The sequence below is a fragment of the Lepidochelys kempii genome, chromosome 17 (assembly GCF_965140285.1).
Source record: "Lepidochelys kempii isolate rLepKem1 chromosome 17, rLepKem1.hap1, whole genome shotgun sequence".
NCBI classification, from domain to species: Eukaryota; Metazoa; Chordata; order Testudines; family Cheloniidae; genus Lepidochelys; species Lepidochelys kempii.
Genome location: NC_136396.1, coordinates 4,918,392 through 4,938,979, shown reverse-complemented (window position 1 = coordinate 4,938,979; position 20,588 = coordinate 4,918,392). Strand labels below are relative to the sequence as shown.

At 39.8% G+C, this 20,588-nt stretch overlaps 1 protein-coding gene across 1 annotated transcript in view; it reads right to left on the bottom strand.

Moving 5' to 3' along the window:
- Positions 1–20,587, bottom strand: part of PPM1E (protein phosphatase, Mg2+/Mn2+ dependent 1E) — a 110,200-nt gene extending 89,613 nt beyond the window's left edge. Inside the window, exon 1 of the mRNA XM_073315508.2 lies at positions 20,221–20,587. Within this exon, the coding sequence (XP_073171609.1) occupies positions 20,221–20,504 (284 nt within the window). The 5' untranslated portion in view covers positions 20,505–20,587. The remainder of the gene's footprint in view (positions 1–20,220) is intronic.
- Position 20,588: the final 1 nt, after the last annotated feature.

Here is a 20,588-nt window from a genome sequence, read left to right as displayed (position 1 = left end):
ATAGAAGTCAGTTTTTTAGAAATTGGTTTTATATATTCAAGTGTGTCCCCCCCCACAGAAAATGTTCTAAGTGCATTAACTTGGCACAGTGCTTCCACAGTACCGAGGCTAGAGTCGACTTCCGGAGCATTGCCCTGTGAGTAGCTATCCCACAGTTCCCGCAGTCTTCGCTGCCCATTGGAATTCTGGTTTGAGATCCCAATGCCTGATGGGGCTAAAACATTGTAGCGGGTGGTTCTGGGTACATATCGTCAGGCCCCTGTTCCCTCCCTCCCTCCCTCCGTGAAAGCAAGGATACTGGGTGAGGAGGCAACGTCAGCGCGGTCACGTGAGTGATCAGGACATGGACACAGATTTCTCTGAAAGCATGGGCCCTGCCAATGCATGCATCATGGTGCTAATGTGGCAGGTTCATGCTGTGGACCGCCGATTCTGGGCTCGGGAAACAAGCACAGACTGGTGGGACCGCATAGTGTTGCAGGCCTGGGACGATTCCCAGTGGCTGCGAAACTTTCGCATGCGTAAGGGCACTTTCATGGAACTTTGTGACTTGCTTTCCCCTGCCCTGAAGCGCATGAATACCAAGATGAGAGCAGCCCTCACAGTTGAGAAGCGAGTGGCGATAGCCCTGTGGAAGCTTGCAACGCCAGACAGCTACCGGTCAGTCGGGAATCAATTTGGAGTGGGCAAATCTACTGTGGGGGCTGATGTGATGCAAGTAGCCCACGCAATCAAAGATCTGCTGATATCAAGGGTAGTGATTTTGGGAAATGTGCAGGTCATAGTGGATGGCTTTGCTGCAATGGGATTCCCTAACTGTGGTGGGGCCATAGACGGAACCCATATCCCTATCTTGGCACTGGAGCACCAAGCCGCCGAGTACATAAACCGCAAGGGGTACTTTTCAATGGTGCTGCAAGCTCTGGTGGATCACAAGGGACGTCAACATCAACAACATCAACGTGGGATGGCCAGGAAAGGTACATGACGCTCGCATCTTCAGGAACTCTGGTCTGTTTCAAAAGCTGCAGGAAGGGACTTTATTCCCAGACCAGAAAATAACTGTTGGGGATGTTGAAATGTCTATAGTTATCCTTGGGGACCCAGCCTACCCCTTAATGCCATGGCTCATGAAGCCGTACAGGCAGCCTGGACAGTAGTCAGGAGCTGTTCAACTACAGGCTGAGCAAGTGCAGAATGGTGGTAGAATGTGCATTTGGACGTTTAAAAGCATGCTGGTGCAGTTTACTGACTCGCTTAGACCTCAGCGAAACCAATATTCCCACTGTTATTACTGCTTGCTATGTGCTCCATAATATCTGTGAGAGTAAGGGGGAGGCATTTATGGCGGGGTGGGAGGTTGAGGCAAATCGCCTGGCTGCTGGTTACGCGCAGCCAGACACCAGGGCGGTTAGAAGAGCACAGGAGGGCGCGGTACGCATCAGAGAAGCTTTGAAAATCAGTTTCATGACTGGCCAGGCTACGGTGTGAAAGTTCTGTTTGTTTCTCCTTGATGAAACCCCCTACCCCTTGGTTCATTCTACTCCCCTGTAAGCTAACCGCCCTCCCCTCCTCCCTTTGATCACCGCTTGCAGAGGCAGTAAAGTCATTGTTGCTTCACATTCATGCATTCTTTATTAATTCATCACACAAATAGGGGGATGACTACCAAGGTAGCCCAGGAGGGGTGGTGGAGGAGAGAAGCACCAGGAGGGGTGGTGTAGGAGGAAAGGACAAGGCCACACAGCACTTTAAAAGTTTAAAACTTATTGAATGCCAGCCTTCTGTTGCTTGGGCAATCGTTCTTGGGCGTCTGGGTGAGGAGGATATGGAACTTGGGGAGGAGGGCAGTTGGTTACACAGGGACTGTAGCGGTAGGCTTGCCTCAGCTCCTTAAGTTTCATGTGGCACTGCTTCGTGTCCCTGTTATGGCCTCTGTCCTTCATGCCCTGGGAGATTTTGACAAAGGTTTTGGCATTTCGAAAACTGGAACAGAGTTCTGATAGCATGGATTCCTCTCCCCATACAGCGATCAGATCCCATACCTCCCTTTCAGTCCATGCTGGAGCTCTTTTGTGATTCTGGGACTCCATCATGGTCACCTCTGCTGATGAGCTCTGCATGGTCACCTGCAGCTTGCCACGCTGGCCAAACAGGAAATGAGATTCAAAAGTTCACGGTTCTTTTCCTGTCTACCTGGCCAGTGCATCTGAGTTGAGAGTGCTGTCCAGAGCGGTCACAATGGAGCACTCTGGGATAGCTCCCGGAGGCCAATACCGTCGAATTGTGTCCACAGTACCCCAAATTTGACCCGGCAAGGCCGATTTAAGTGCTAATCCACTTGTCAGGGGTGGAGTAAGGAAATCGATTTTAAGAGCCCTTTAAGTTGAAATAAAGGGCTTCATCGTGTTGATGGGTGCAGGTTTACATCGATTTAACGCTGCTAAATTTTACCTCAACTCCTAGTGTAGACCAGGGCTAAGTTCCTTCTCTACCCCAAAGTCCTGTGAGATTAAATTCTAAAGCAGAGGGGAAGTAGGTCAAGGGCTACAAGGGTCAAGGGTAACAAAGGTGACTCACAGTCTTGGGCATCAACCACTTTTAAGTGAAGCCTGTCAAACCTGGCTTTACTTAACAGAAATCTACACAGAAATTCTGGCCTCACTGAAGTCAGTGGGAGTTTTGCCACTGACTTCAGTGGGGCCAAGATTTGTTTGTCATCAGCTTTCATGATTTTGTCATGAGTCTAGCAATATTTGCTGTTTTACTTAGAGCCCCTTTCCTGGAGACAAGTGACTACCTGAAATTCTCTGTTTTCATTTAAAGAAAGTAAGGTTCTAGTTCACATCGTTGAGGAGTAAAGCTTGAAAATGTGATCACAGTACACCCTGCTGGCTCAAAAACTAGAAGACCAATAAGAAGAACCCAGAGTTTGTTGTATTTTTAAAAACTGCATAATTCTAAGTCAATCTCATGATTTCTGGGGGGCTGACACGGTTTTTTACATTCAAGGCTGGCAATACGACTTTACTTTTTATTCTACATATTTCTCTCCAAAGTTTTCCCTCCCTCTGAAAATTATGTAATAGCAAAGTCATAAGAGACCCACAAACCAAACAAGGCTACCAATTCTGGATTTTTAGTTTTGGACTACAGCACAAAGTTACTACATAAGTATTTATATTTCACAGCAAAAGTTATTTCTGTAATGCAAAATCTCAAAGCAAATTGCCACTATAAAGACATTAACACTTTGCTTATCTGTTACTGAAACGTCACATAACCTGAGTAGTAAAATTATTAAAAGACTATTAAAAAACCAACCAAACAAAATTTACCTGAGTTGCCATTTGAATTCTATTCCTGCACATCTATTATCCTTACCAGGACTTTAGTAAAATCTGCTAATTTCTTTCTGTCTTCCCACAAAACAGAAATGAATTTGACTGTTCCTAGTTTCTTAATCAGTTCTTCAATCATTAGCCAAAACATTCATTATCACGAAGTCAACATAAACACTCAGCTTTTCATCTGTTGGGAATTACTATTCATGTCTTGATATTCTAAACCTTCTCTATTTCTAATTTGCCTGGGGTCTCATCTTTTACCACCTTTCTCCATTTCCTCAGGATTCAGTAAGATCTTTAAACAAGGGAGTAAATGACCCTGTACTAGTTATCTGATAAGTAAGTTTCTCTAACTATACAGCTGTTTAAACTGATGTTGATGCATTTTCTTCCTCAATGTGTCTTTTGGATATTTTCTTAAGTCATTCTTTATTTGATGTTAAATTTACTCAGGCCTGCTGCCCTGTTTTATGCACTTGGCCTGCCTTATTCACAGAACAGAAAAGTAAAGCCAGCTATTCTGCTTCCTCCAGTGGCAATGAATGGCAATGAATTAATGTACTGCTGCAGCCCAAGAGTTTGAGTCACAGAACATGCTAGTTTATTCCCTGACTGGCAAATAGCACATTTACATATAATATTAAATTTCTAGATCCTGCATTCCTTAGTCACACAAAACTATGGCTTTGGTTGGGTGTGCAAAGAATGCAGAACACATCCATATGTGGCCTTCTCTACATTAGCATTTTTCTTAAACTTACCCAGAGCTGTAGTTATGCTGGTGGTGGCAATAATGGGAGAGCTAATTTAGACAGACCTCTGCAATTACTGTTTCATCACGTTGCCTATATCAGCTCTAAATCATATTACATGATATAGCGATTAAAACACTAACAGCCGCCATACATTAGTGTTTTCGTTGGTGGAGCTGTGGGAAATTTAAAGAAAAATAAGTGTTGATTCAACTTGTGAGTTATACTCCAGTTACATACTTTAGTAGTCAGTTTAGGTAGGTATATTTTCCTAAGAACGAAATGAAGATACTGTTTCTGGTAAAACAACATGTCCTACTGTTTTGCTATCCTTTCCTGACTTCTTGACTATCTTCATGAGAACAATTTTACAGTTCTAAAGAACTATATTTCCCTAACAGCTTCCTCGTGGCTAATCAGTTCCTCAATTCTAGACCTTTCCATGCTTAAATTCTCACATACTGCAAGACCCTGACTTGAACTACAAAACACATCATGAAACCATCAGGATAACTCACACACATATTGTTTTATCTGTGCTACTGGGTACATGTATTTACATGTACATATACTTCTAATTATTATTTCCCATAAGTGATCTTATTGTTAATTACCTAATTTTAACAAACTTGGTTTCCATCCTCTTCAGCCTATAAAAATGCAGATTCGTATTCCCATTTTAATAGGAACCTTTCAGAAAACAGGTTTCATTCTGCACAACCAGATAACTGATTTAGCCCCTTTTAGACGATGTCTTCTCCATGTGCTATCTGGTCATGGACATGACAAAATGACATTGCTCATGTGTACACCACTGACAGGCTTTGTGTTTGCTCTTATTGCTGGCAAGGCATTTGGGACATACTGTTCACGCTATTTGTGCCAGAGGGTAATCTGTCAAAGCTGTTGCTCTCCTCCAAGTCTAAGGACTGTGTACTTTGACTGAGGCCTATACGTGTTCTAAAACAGTGGTTCTCAATCAGGGGTACGTGTAGCCCTGGGGGTACTCAGAGGTCTTCCAGGGGGTACATCAACTAATCTAGATATTTCCCTAATTTTACAACAGGCTACATAAAAAGCACTAGCAAAGTCAGTACAAACTAAAATTTCATACAATGATTTGTTTATACTGCTCTATGTACTATACTCTAAAATGTAAGTACAATATTTATATTCCAATTGATTTTTTATAATTTTATAGTAAAGATAAGAAAATAAGTAATTTTTCAGTAATAGTCTGCTGTGATCCTTTTGTATTTTTATGTCTGATTTTGTAAGCAGTTTTTAAGTGAGGTGAAAGTTGTGGGTACACAAGACAAATCAGATTTCTGAAAGGGGCAGAGTAGTCTGGAAAGGTTGAGAGTCACTGTTCTAAAAGAATCTGAATGAACAGTTCTAAATTATGTGTTACAATAATCTACTGAAGATCTTGATTTCTGGTTTAATCAATCTGTTGAAAAGTCCTTCCAGAAAGCATTCAACAACTCTTGATTTTGGTTACCTGGGCAGTGCAGCAGGCAAAAACTTTTCCCAGTGGGAAACAAAAGAACACATTTGTAGGGTAGGAAAAAAGAATGATGGTTGTAATCTGTTTCTCATCGTTCCCCAGTAGCTTGCAGTGCAGCATAAAGAGCCCCTCTGAAGACAGCCCTGACAGTGGTTAGAGTGCATCAATAGGGGGATAAGAGGGATAGGGAAATATCAGAGCCACATGTGACCCAAAAGTAATATGGTGATGGGGAAACCCAGCGATCTTGCCTCAGCCTAGTAACAGGCCAAAGAAATAGAAGCTAAAGTAGGACAGAACCAACATCTGATGCCTGGACTGAGTGGAGGGAGCCTACTATGAAAGAATTAGAAAAGGTTAGCTTCCAGAAGTCTCTACACATTTCCTATGTCCATTATACTGTCAGGCAGGCAACCACTCCATGAAGGCAGTAGGGAAGGAAAACAGGCAATCTCCTTTTTGGGGCTCTGTGGAACTTAAAGGTTTGGAACCTCTACCATTTATTGGTACTTTGGGGATTTTACTATATTTGTGAACACTATGGGTACCATATGTTTATCTAGAGTTGTGGCATTAGCCTATTCTTTCGTCCCCTTTCTACTTTTTTAATCCTAACTCTTCTTGGTAGCTTATTTTTATATTTAAAAACAGTGGCTTTGAATGCTGAGCACTGCTTCCTTAATGCATTCATCTTCCTTTCTGTGCATCCTCAACAGATGTTTTCTGTGATATCTACCTCTGAAAGGAATTTGCTTGATTTTTAAACAAACTGTCCAATTTTAAACTTTGGTAGGCAAAGCCAAACTCTTAAGTTTAGGGAATCCTAGTGGCTGATTTATTTCCAAATGCATTTGTCAAACTTCAAGTTAGAGATTATACTGAATATATAACAGAAACAAGGAGCAGCACTATCCCGTGCATAATTTCAAGTGCACAATGGAGTAAATATTTAGTTACAAAAAGTACACATTCTAGGAAGGGGATATGAACTGAGGGAGAGGTGTTGTTTTTTTTTTTTAAACAGAATTGTTGCTACCAGTGCCCCATATTCCAGCCTGCCTCCTCTGGCAAGGAAAAATAGGTTTATTCCTGGAAAAAACAACAACATTTGTCACCTGCATGTTCTGAACTCTGTATTCCATTCTGAAGGAGTACCACATTTTTAAAACAGTGTACAAATTTTGTGATGAAGGGGTTGTTAGATCAAGCCTTCAGGTCCACAAATAAATAAAAAAGGCTACACAAGCTGTTGCTTGCGCCCAAATCTATGTATGCACTGGTATATCATCTCCAAAGTAACTGCAGTATTTTAAATACTGGAGTTTCTAGGTGTCAGGTGACACTGCTTTTCATTTCACTGGGTGCTTTTTTGACTAATGTATGCTTGACTTCCCATTATTTTCCAAGGTCATAAATAAAAGGATGACACAAAGAGAAAAGGATTTTTTTTAAAAACCTAAATAAAACACACAAAATATATGCTCAGCACTTAAAGTATTTGCAGGAAAGAGATCCAACAATTGTAAGCGTCAGGCTTTATGAATAAAACCACAGAACTGAAAAAAATATATAAATATTTAACTTTTCCCCTGGCAAATTTTGCTACTTAAGGGCTTTTTGCAAATGTGTGCTCCAGATTTAATTTCTTGTGCCATTATGTAGTAAATAGGATGACACCATCTTCAGAACTTTTGAATTACTAAACAGAATAGAATTTGAAATGGAAATGTTGTAAGTAAGGGAAAGATCAGAGCTTGGAATCCAAAACAAAAAAATAAAAAAAAGACTCTAAAGTCAAGGTAAGGGATGAATTTAATATCTTCTCTATAACATATCTTCAGCTATGAGCACATTCATAACTACTAACATGCCGTCCAGTGCCACAGCAGCAGTGTAGAGGTGGGAACTACAGTAGAACCTCAGAGTTACAAACACCAGAGTTAAAAACTCTGGTCAACCACACACCTCCTTTGGAACCAGAAATACACAATCAGGCTGCAGGAGAGACATACACACACACACAAAATATATATATAAACAAATACAGTACAGTACTGTTAAACGTAAACTACTAAAAAAGTAAAGAGAAAGCAGCATTTTTCTTCTGCATAGTAAAGTTTCAAAGCTGTATTAAGTCAATGTTCAGTTGTAAACTTTTGAAAGAACAACCATATTTTGTTCAGCGTTACGAACATTTCAGAGTTACAAACAACCTCCATTCCCGAGATTCTCATAACTCTGAGGTTCTACTGTATGTTGCTTCATCAGTTTTCTGAAGATATTAATTTAAAGTTATAGTTTCAAATACAAAACCAGGTCTAAAATAAAATCTGTACAAAAACTTACATACTGAGTTTCAGAGAAACAAGGTGGAGAGAGACCAGAAGACCACCTCTGCATAGCAAAAGCTTGTAGCATCCACCAGATGTTGCTCCGATAAAAGATATTACCTCACTTACCTTGTGTCTCTCAGATCCTGAAACCAACAAGGCAACAAAAATATTGAAAGGATATTGAGTCTGCTCATTTTGATTATTAATAAGAAAACATTTAACAGATAAATCAGACAATAATTAAAATAAATGAATTCTGTGCTAAATTTTAAATAATATTTAGGTCACATGCAAAAAAACAAATCAGAAACGTGTTTTGTGTTTATGCATACTACTATATAATGCTGGTATCCCATCATGTAGAAAGTGTCTTTTAATTCCTTATTTGGACTCCTCCCCTCCCCCACAACACAGAGGTGGGTTGGAAAGTATTTTAGGACATTCAATAATCCTTTAGAGATCAATACCTAATCCAGAGAAAACAGTTTTCTCTCTAATCCCAGGAGATAGATTTAGAACTCAATTTGTTCTTTGCTCTCTGTTTTCTATTTCTGTTTACTAAAAAAGGCAACATATGTCAGCACAGCTATCAGTGTGGAATGCCTGTTTTACAGAATTTAAGATTAAATGCATGTGATCTGAAATGACTTCATTTTACAGTTCATACCAATATCCAAAATTGTTATTCTAAAACTAACATACAATTAATTAACAAGATATTAAATATTTTAAGTGATCATTTGGGTCATTTGTAATCAGTGAAATTGAAGAAAGGTTAACACCAATCAGAAAAGCTTAAACCATTTCAAGTTTATTCTCCAATGAACAATGCACCAGGGAAGAGGATCAGATTAGTAAATGCAGGTTCACTTCTCCTTTTCAGCTAACAGCCCGGGGTATACTCTGGGCCAAATTCTCTGTCTCTGTCTGAGGGGTTGGAGCAAATGTGGTTGTATCGCAGAGCTTGGCTGTAGACGATGGATCGTGTGGTGTGGAATTGAGGAATTCCACCATGATTTCAACAATTTCCATCCCACCATCAACCTCAGCCTGGTCCAGTCCACACAAGAGATCCACTTCCTGGACACTACAGTGCTAATAAACAATGGTCACATAACCACCACCCTATACCGGAAACCTACTGACCGCTATTCCTACCTATATGCCTCCAGCTTTCACCCTGACCACACCACACGATCCATCGTCTACAGCCAAGCTCTGCGATACAACCGCATTTGCTCCAACCCCTCAGACAGAGACAAACACCTACAAGATCTCTATCAAGCATTCTTACAACTACAATGCCCACCTGCAGAAGTGAAGAAACAGATTGATAGAGCCAGAAGAGTTCCCAGAAGTCACCTACTACAGGACAGGCCTAACAAAGAAAATAACAGAACGCCACTAGCCGTCACCTTCAGCCCCCAACTAAAACCCCTCCAATGCATTATTAAGGATCTACAACCTATCCTGAAGGATGACCCAACACTCTCACAAATCTTGGGAGACAGGCCAGTCCTTGACTACAGACAGCCCCTCAACCTGAAGCAAATACTCACCAACAACCACATACCACACAACAGAACCACTAATCCAGGAACCTATCCTTGCAACAAAGTCCGTTGCCAACTGTGTCCACATATCTATTCAGGGGACACCATCAAAGGGCCTAATAACATCAGCCACACTATCAGAGGCTCGTTCACCTGCACATCCACCAATGTGATATATGCCATCATGTGCCAGCAATGCCCATCTGCCATGTACATTGGTCAAACTGGACAGTCTCTACGTAAAAGAATAAATGGACACAAATCAGATGTCAAGAATTATAACATTCATAAACCAGTCGGAGAACACTTCAATCTCTCTGGTCACGCAATCACAGACATGAAGGTCGCTATCTTACAACAAAAAAACTTCAAATCCAGACTCCAGCGAGAAACTGCTGAATTGGAATTCATTTGCAAATTGGATACTATTAATTTAGGCTTAAATAGAGACTGGGAGTGGCTAAGTCATTATGCAAGGTAGCCTATTTCCCCTTGTTTTTTCTCTCCCCCCCCCCCCCCCCCGACGTTCTGGTTAAACTTGGATTTATGCTGGAAATGACCCACCTTGATTATCATGCACATTGTAGGGAGAGTGGTCGCTTTGGATAAGCTATTACCAGCAGGAGAGTGAGTTTTTGTGTGTGTGTTTTTTTGAAAAAAGGGGGTCGGGGTGGGGGTGAGAAAACCTGGATTTGTGCTGGAAATGGCCCACCTTGATTATCATACACATTGTGAGGAGAGTGGTCACTTTGGGTAAGCTATTACCAGCAGGAGAGTGAGTTTGTGTGTGTGGTTTTTGGAGGGGGGCGGGGGGGTGAGAAAACCTGGATTTGTGCTGGAAATGGCCCACCTTGATTATCACACACATTTTAAAGAGAGTGGTCACTTTGGATGGGCTATTACCAGCAGGAGAGTAAGTTTGTGTGGGGGAGGAGGGTGGAGGGTGAGAAAACCTGGATTTGTGCTGGAAATGGCCCAACTTGATGATCACTTTAGATAAGCTATTACCAGCAGGAGAGTGGGGTGGGAGTCGGTATTGTTTCATGGTCTCTGTGTATATAATGTCTTCTGCAGTTTCCACAGTATGCATCCAACGAAGTGAGCTGTAGCTCACGAAAGCTCATGCTCAAATAAATTGGTTAGTCTCTAAGGTGCCACAAGTACTCCTTTTCTTTTTAGTTTAATAAAATATTTAGCTGAACTGTTCAGGAAAGTGGGATGGGACAACTCAAGTGAAAAATCCACTACTCCATAAATAGAAGCCATATCTACTCAGAATATACCAGTATTTCTCTATCAATATTTAGATACGTAGAACTCTCAACTCCTCTACTTTGCTCAATGTACAGGATGTATTATAATTCTTAGATATCTCATGCTCAAGAGAAGAAAGTAACAGTAGTACAAAGATTACTTATATTGTAAGCTCTTTGGGGGTGGAATCATGTTTTGGCATATATTCATTCAGTTGCAAGCCCAATGAAGCCCTGATCCCTGATTAGGGCCCTTAGGGACTACTGCAATAAGAAAACAAAAGGTTAACAGTAGCTATAGTTCAATAATAATATTTAATATTCTGATGATATACTGTGCTTCCTATGCACAGGATTTGGGTTTGAACTTTTACTTCTTAGACAGAGAGAAACAATGTGCTCATCATTCCTGCTTCCATTAAGGACAATGACAATATTTCTAAAGATTTCAGTGGGAGAGAATTGAATAAAAAGTTTGGAATTAGAAAAGTTACATAAAATTTGTTGCATTTCCAAATCATTTTGAATGGAACGAACATCAGTTCCTACTTTCTCCCTAATTTTCAGGTCACCTAAAAGATTTTTTAAATTTCTCTTTTTTAAAAAAAAGAAAATGAGAATTAAAGTATTTTAATGAGGTTGTATTAACATTATTATCCAATTATAAAACTGTAAGGACTAAAGATCTTCAATTCCAAACCAATGAGTAATGTAACAAGAACTTCTTCCATGCCAATATGATACACTTGGACAGGTTAATTATAGTCTCCTACTACTTCCTCTGTAGGGAATTGGGAATAAGAAAAGTGTAACTATTAATTAAATACCAGACTAGATCAGTTTCTGGCCATTTATCCCTTCAGGTTGGGGCCGTAGGGGAAGAAAATCCATCCTGGAGAGAAACACTTATAAAGCATACTGTACAATATTCATAAAACTATAGTTAAGGGTCACCTGCCACTCTCTTTTTTAAGGGGTTGATTTGTACCTCCGTAAGAAACTCTTAGCCTGAGGGGACAGCAGAGCCCTAGAGTTTGGCTAAGGAATTAAGATGCCAACTCTTATTCTGATATGTTGCTTTTCTTTTTAGTTAACACATCACTTTGGAAATACAGAGCCTATACAAGCTGGTGTTCTCAAAGGAGATGAAGAGTTCCAATTCTTTACTGTAAATTACACAGCAAGAGAAGTTGAACTTGCATTAAATTTGAAGTAATGAATTTATTGGATTGCTCCTTAAAGGAAAAAGGCCAACAAAAATACAGTAAAGATTTTGCTATATGGGGTCTGGATCTTAATATTCCTAATTTTATTTGTGGAGGGCTGACCACTAATGTATCCAATCTATAGCACACTTCTCTTCCTATAATAAAATCTGCTAAAAAAAGACAAGTATAAGTGCTTCCCAATTCAGACTTGCGTAGACTCAAGCAAGCTTTTCTTATGATCAGAGGGTAACCACAAAGTTTACCAGCCAGCTTTTCAATCCTGCTGGATCACTGGATATCTAGAAGCTTTCCATGCAAATTTCAGGACTGATGGGCAGTGCCAGAGCTTGAAAACCTTGGGTTGTTCAGTCATTAGTTGCCTGCAGCTATGTTTTCCATTCAGTAGAAACATGAACAGAGCTAATACCAAAATCTAGTTAACTTCTTCAATTTCAGTATTAATTATTGAAGTACCCAAGGGCAGCTATTTTCCTTGCCATTTCTAATTTATGATTCTGGTGTTTACTTCTCTACAAAATGCCTTATTAGAACCAGGTGTAATTTTTTCTTCCTAGCGAAGTAAAAAAGGCACAACTGAAATATTTTTGTACAATTAGCTTGCAATCTGCATTCATGTTATAGGATCACTGAATATCTTGTAATGTTAAAGCCACTAAAATATCTGGATAGTAATATTTCAGTTAAACAACAAGAGGCAGACTATTACATTATAGTTTATGACAACAATCAGGTATATTTTAGTAATGTGTCATGGATTACTAACTTGTAAGCAGACATGTACCTTATACTGTCCTGGGACACGTTATTTTTATAACCTCTCACATTACATAATCATGATAGTATTGCATAAGACAGTCTGTAACATGGCTCAAAGAGCTTCAGATGTTTTAGAACCCTAATTCCATATCATCCAATTTTTAACATTTTTTTCTGGACAACTACAATATCACAAAGGAGAAAAACACAAAGTAAAACACAGAGGAAAAAGTGACCTACAAAAGCAAGGATAATTTCTCAGTGACATTGGCAATACAATTTTCCTACATACTACAGCCACTTTTGCTTTTAGTGCAATCATGTGAGCAGTTTGGCAGAAAAACAGTAAGAAGACACGCACACTCAGAACAGACAGTCATTACAATACTTATTAAAAGCGCTCTGGAGGTTTAGCTGGAGGGTCAAGAAAAAATCACCTAAAATCCCTCCTCAGAATTACAACTGAATGGTCTATTACTTCTATGCATATGTGGGGAAGTACCTGCAGAACTGAAGAGGGCAAATATAATCAGGACTTTTAAAGTAAAAATATTCTGGGCAAACAAGTGTTTTATGCACAAAGCTGGAAACACAAATCCTTTGGAGGAGTTATTTCTAATTAACAGTAATAGTAATTAGTAATAATACAATGCACTTTTATTGAGCTTCTCTGGTGAAAGGCTCTAAATTCTTAAATTAATCCTCATAACTTCCATAAGAAAAGGGCTATCTAAATAAACAATTCATTCACTAGTGGTTTGATATGAAGTATCTGTTTTTAACAGTACAGAAAAACACTACACAGCAGTTCAAGACAGGAAGTGTACTATATCTAAGTGAAACTACAGGGTAAATTTAGGTAGGAAGAATACAATTACTTGGGATTTGGCCTGGACATCTGAGTTAAAAATGCCAAACTTATAAAATCTTGCTAAGGAATCTTTAAAGACCACAAGGAATAAGGCTCAGTCTTCCTTCATTCAAAAGACAGAGTCCAAAGAAGTATTATTTTTGAGGCAACGAGAGCACTCAGTTGGCTGAAGATTTTTAGGTGGTTTATAATTATATATGACAAAGGGTGACTGATAAGCTACAGGATACATCCACACACATTACCTCTTAGTAACTCCTCTTAGTTAATGATATTCATGTGAGACTTCAAAGGAGAATATATTGCTTGCTATAGGCTTGATTCTTCTGTCAGTACACATTCAAAATCCCATTAACTTCAATGGGAGTAACAAGAGTTAGACACCTACCAGATACTTCATATCATGATTCTTCCATCACAAGATGCATAAGGTTCACTCCCTAGGTTTGCTGTATTATCAGAAGCCTTCAGTAGAGTAATTGGCTTATAATCAATTTGTGACCATGCTCTGTTTTTTATGGGTGATATTATCAAAAGCACCCGAGTCCCTTGAGAGTAAACAGGACTTCTGCTCCTAAATCACTTTTAGAACTTTTGAAAATCCCATCCCATATCACTAAGTCCTTACAAAATGGAAGTTTATCTTTCCAATACTTAACTCACTTTGAGCTGATGTTCCTTTTTGTTAAAATATATCTAATTTTGATTAAATTAGAACAAGTCTTCTTATAAAAAAACTCACATTTTTATAAAAAGGAAAGAGGGAAGGTTTGATCTGGAGATATTTTGGTAGCAACCCCTAGAAAATATCTCATTTTACAGGGCAAACCCCCTCCCCGCGTACAAATTTAAGGAATGTGGACATTTGGGGTTTTAATGAGGAAACTCAGCCCAAATTTCAAGATCAAAGAAATACAATACTGTACCCTCTGTGTCATATGGCCATCAGAAGGATATTCTGTGTTGTATCTCCCTGTATGAAAATGTTTTGACACAGATATACCAAAACTACTGAGGCTGCAATCGCTAATATTGCCTAAATGTTAAGCAGAAATCTTCCTAACCTCCTTTTGAAAAAGTAAACATAACTTTCTACAATCCTTATATCCATGCTTCATTAGCTCTGTTTTGAAAATTATAATCATCACTGTAAATACAACCTATTTGCAAATAATAATAATTTTCAAAATAAATTAATAAATTGTGTCCATTTCTAAAAGGTTGTGGGAAACCACAACACTTACTGTCAAACCTAAGGACAAAGTTTCATTAGGAGATTAAATTAACCTCTCATAAAAGAGAAGCAGCAGTTCTCAATTAATGAGAACACTGAAGTTTCAGTTTCCTCCCAGTTCTTCTGTCTGAGACATTGTGATTTCGCTCCAAGAAAGAGCAGAAGTTCTGGTATTAAAATCATGTAGATCTCAGGGTATCCCGTAGAGGCCAAAGGTATGTGCATGAGGTCCTAGTCCCCCACACCAGCTCAGGGGCCTCACTGTTGCTTCCCCATGACTCCCTGTCACTGTTCCAAATCCAACCATTCTGACAGGGTTTTTCTTGGCAGCTGCTGTCCCCCACAACTCTCCTTAAAAGTCCATTCCTGAGCCTGAAAGGGGCTCTAATCAAGAGTCGATACAGCCACAAACCTCCGGTGTTTCACACTCATCCAACAGTGCAGTAAACTGAGGGAAGTTAAGTAACAACCAAGGTTATAAAGTAAATTGGTGGCAGAGCTGGAAACAGAATCCAAAATGGTGTTGACACTCAGTCTCTCATTCTGCAATCAATAGACAATTCACAACACAGACGTAATTGATATCCACCGAATCCATTTACTGTCAGCACATGCCAACATCATCATCATTTCTATTCTAAAACCAGGCAAAGGATTCAACAAACCACACCTTAAAAAAAAGGAACAGTGTTCCTTTTGTGTCATTCTTTTTGTTGAACAAGATGGGTAACTACTATAGTTGTATTTCCTACTACATTACCTGTATTCAAACACTTTATTGCAAATGCGTGGAGGCTTTTTATACCATCAATAGAACCTATAGTATAGAACAGGAAGCCATAAAACAGAAGAAAATGTCTTAGTGTACCACAAACATCTGAACAACGTGAAATGCTGAAATATCTATAAGCTTGCCATGTAACTATCTAGGATGACTACAATAGATATAAGGATAATAAAATATTGGTTAATATTACATCAGACAGAAAAGAAAACAACATCTGTCCTCTACAGCAAGAGAGATGTACCTTTATTTATGAGGTAAGAGATAGCTGGAGATCACCCCTTCCCATGGGGGTACATTTTCAAAATGGCTGCTTTGAAGTTTATTTTCAAAACAGACAGTTGGATGTAAACTAATATTAAACTATAGAATGTATTTTTCTGTGTACTTAGTAAGACCCAAGATCTTTAAAACTGAAATTTTTAAAATGTCTGTAAAAATGGTCACTGTTTATGCTGTTTGTTTACAGTTCACGTTCACTCAGTCCAACTTGAACAATTAAAAACAGCTAAGTCAAACTGACTTTCTAGTTCTTGGAGTACTAACCTCATGCTGCAATGTCTTGGTTGCAAATATTGCATAATAATATTTACTTTTGGACAAATAAATTGCACTCAATTAAATGTTTCTATTGATCTTAGGTTTTCTAAAACTTTGTTTTTGTCAATCCTAAACTTGGGGTCTAAACTGTCCCAACAACATCCCTTTAATGTTCACTAGCCACATTTATACTTTTATCTTCTGCAAAGGAAAGTAAAGCGATAATGCTTACATGTTTCCCTTTTCAAGTTAGAAATTGCAATGAACGTTCTGTGTACCTCAAAATAACTGTTTGGTCATTGTCAATTTCAAGTTAAATGGGGCCTAAAATTTAGATTTTATAAAAACATGCTTTTACAGAAGTTAAGACTAGATAAATGCTTCTATATTTTTAATTCCAATAAAACCACTGTTTTTTAAACAAATTTAGAAACAGGGCATTACACCATTAAGAACTTGAAAGTGAAACAAAATATAAACAGAAGTGAAAGTGACTACCAAGATTATTATTGTCCAAGTTGAGAGAAATGCAAAAGCACATAGTGACAGGTCAACTGGATTTTTTAAATTCTTTGACTTTGAAAGGCATAACAGCAACATTTGTTCTTTCCAATGACATCATATGACTTTTAAACAGACAACATCTCTTTGTCTGTTAGAAAACCGATCCTTCACTTACTGTTGTTTCTAGTTCCTTATTCAAGAATCAGACTAGTATTTTGTATTTAAAGTTTGACACAGGAAGTTTTAGAAGGGCATGAGATCATTTTCAGAGGCCTGATCCTGGACCACAGAAGTTAATGGGACCTTTGCCATTGACTTCAACGGGCACAGGATCAGGTCCTAGAGTCTGTTTCTCATTTTTCTCTCCTCACCCCACCCCTCTACCCACTTTACAAATATCCATTTATTTGCTTTTATAGTACAAACTTTCTGTTGTTTTAATGATTTGTGCAGGTTTTGACAGGAAATGGCTTTACAAATATGTGTTGTATATTTTAATAAGTAGTATTAAGATAGTGAATGCTAATTTTTTTCCTATACACAACTTATTGTTACATCTAATTTTAACCACTCTTCCTACTAAAAACTTCCAGAAAAGGTCAGACTTAAGGCCTGATCCTGTTCCCACTGAAATCAACTGCACTGTTGCCATTGATTTGAATGAGAGGAGGATTGGGATCTTAAAGTTTATGATTTGTTCCTATGCAGAAACTTTTCAAAATACACATTTTACACAATCAACAAGCAGTTACATAACAGAATATGAAAATGGATGAAGGCTTTCAAAGCCACCATTCCAATGAATGCTTCGAAAGAGTGACTCCTATTAGATTCTCTCCCTCTTGTACCTTATCTTCTACTGCTCAGTTTGATGTGCATCATTCAGAAAGTGAACAGTACACATATAAAGATTACATACATCTAATTTTCCAAATATATGGTGTGTCTAGAAAGAAACTGTGAACTGGAAATTTCAAGGAGAAATGTAAAGGTAAAAAACAGCAGAAAATCAAGAAACAGGAGCTCTTCTGAGGCTGAGCTACATAGTAAGGTAAAATTGCTAGACTTTGTCATCACTGGAGGTATGATCTCATTTCTGAGCCATGCCCTCTCTAATTAAAAAAAGAGCAAAGTAGGATGCTTGAAATAACTGAAAAACAGCTGCTGAATTTTGCACAGTAGTGGGTCTTGACTGCATATTATGCAACCAGTCATTTAACTACTATACAGTTATAGTCACAGAAAATATGCCTTGACAAAATATACTTCCTTGCCAGTGAGACAGCAGTAAAACATCACTTAATTTTTATTTTCACATTCAATTTAAGACCATCATAACCATTTGTGCCTGTGAGTAACTTTACTCAAATGAATATAGCTACTCATCTCCGTAAGCAATTGCAGAATTCAGCCCTTAGCTTGCAAGTGGAAATCATTCGACTTTGGTTTGTTGTTTTATATACATGTGCTTGTTGAAAAGAATCTTTGGGTTTGTTTTTTTTTGCTAAGAAACTAAAAATGTGCCACCTACATCTGAAGACCATTTAGTATTACTTGCCCTTATTTCATATGCCATCATCACTTAAGAAAAAGCTATTTCAGTCATTTTAGTGCTCGATATTTAATGTAAATCATATTTAGCTTGAGTGAACACTTTGAGAAATTGCTTTTTTATTTATTTTAAATGCTGTCTTACATAGCCGAATATACAATAGCTATAAATCTACAGTTATGGTTGCATAATCTAATACAGAAATTCCATTTGCAAAAATTGGAGGTTTAACAATTAAAACTGAGTAAAACCTCTTCAGACAGAGGACTATTGCAATAACATAGTCCCTGTACTCCCTTGGTTTTGAGGCAGATGCTGCCTTCTGCTTCATGAAACAGGTAGCTAGAAAGAGATTTTGCGCTGCCATCACCAGAAACAAAACTACACCTATAAAGCAGTTCATTCTGAAGCCCATAAAGAGATACACAAAGGTGAAAAATGAGCGGAAGACCAGTCCAGGATCGAGAGATCCTTTCAGAATGTTTTTGCTTAAAACTCTTGTCTGCTGAGGCTGAAAAGAGAGACATACAAATTGTGCTATAGAGCCCAATTCTTCAAGCACTGACTTAATGGAGGAATTCAAGTGTAGAGGGGCTTACAGAATTGGGCCCATAATAATTTTGTTAAACTGTGTTTATTTCTACCAAAAGGCAAATAAATCACCTGTTCCTATTTCTCACATCCTATTGAGATTTAATTTTCCTTTTTCCCCCACACACAAGTCTGGCTCTTAAAAAGATATTTCCAAAATGAAGAGAGGACTTTTCACACCCTTTCTATCACATCCTATGAATTTGCTAGTGTACTGAAGGGAATGACTCTCAGGGAGGTAGTTACGAGGTGTGTGAATGGAAGAGCTTTGTCCTTTATGGTCCTCATTCTGCTGTCCCTGTCATCCACAAATGCGGAAGGCAGATCAGAATTTAAGAGAAGCGGATCATGTAGTTGTAAAACTTGCTTTTCTCTCTCTCTCCTTTTGTGTGTGCGCGCAATGGAGTAACACCTTTCATTAAAATTATCAGCTCAATGTCAGACAGCTCCCCAGCGTGCTGTGCATATTTTCACAGGTTCATTTGTCTCCTCCTATAGCATCAGTTTTAAAAAGATTCTTTTTGAAAGAAATACCATTAACAACCATGCCTATTTCAACCCTACAAAGTCAAACACAATACACAGCACTGGTAACTGATCTTTAGGTTTCAGTCCACCGACTTTTTCACACTGAGAATAGGTCCCATGTGCTTTCCCTTTATGGTCTAGTCTTTTACAAAGCACAGATCTGGAAACTGCCTCTGCCCTGCACAGAACACAGTATACAGTAGGTGGCTTTTCTAGCTCTCTGGCTGACAGTACAAATAGCCCCAAGATCAGTAATAGCTTTCTCATGGGGATTTCTCCTGATGTTGCTTGCCTCTTGGTTTGTAAATACATTGCCTCTTTTTTCCCCTTGCATTAGAAACTAACTTCTTGGCAGCTGATTCCACATTTACAAACCTTCTGTTGGGAACATTCAGTTTCAAACCTCAAACAAGACGCCATGGCAGAATCCCTTCCTGCTCTGGCACAGGTTCATAAGATATTATCCCCTTACCCAAGCTGCTCTATAGACTGATGCCCACGGCTTCAACTCGCTCCCTGTCCCAGCATGATGGAAGGAAAGAGACACAAGGAATATGGGGGAGAGACAGGGCAGGAAGAAACCGGCATGGGTCTCTCACTGCTGACCTGTCCTAGGCATCTCAACACCAAAAGTGGCCTGTTCCCAACCCTTTCCCCTGTGGAGCTCTACCACTCACTGCCCTCCCTGGTCCCCCCTTTCCTACTCTCGTTACCCTCAAAAGTGTCCCTTCCACGCCATGCCCACTCTGCCCTGGTCCCGCTGCCCCTTCCAGACCCCACCCGGTCTGCCCAGGTCCCCCTCAGCCCCTGTCCCGTCTGCCCTGCCCCCCCCCGCAACTCCCCCAGGCCCCCTCAGCCCGGTCTGCCCCCCCGGCCCGGCACTCACTACTTGTAGAGCTGCTGCAGGCAGAGGTCCAGGCACTCGCCCTCCACCTCCTCCTCGATGATGTGCTCGGAGAGCGGCCGGGGCAGCGGCGGCAGCGGAGGGGTGGGGGGCTGGGGGTCCGCGGCGTCGCTCTCCTCCGTCTCCCCGGCGGCTGCCCCTTCCCCTTCTGCCCCGGCAGCGGGGGGCGAGGGGGCCGGCTCTGCCCCGAAGGGCCCTCGGAACTCGCCCAGGAAGAGCTCCAGGAAGCGGCGGTAGGTCTTCTCCTCAGAGCCGCCAGCGGCCATCGCTTCGCATTCCCGGCTGCCTGCCGGCGGATCAGCACTGAGCCCGCAGAGAGCTCCCCGCCCGCCGGCCGGCCAGCCTCCCTG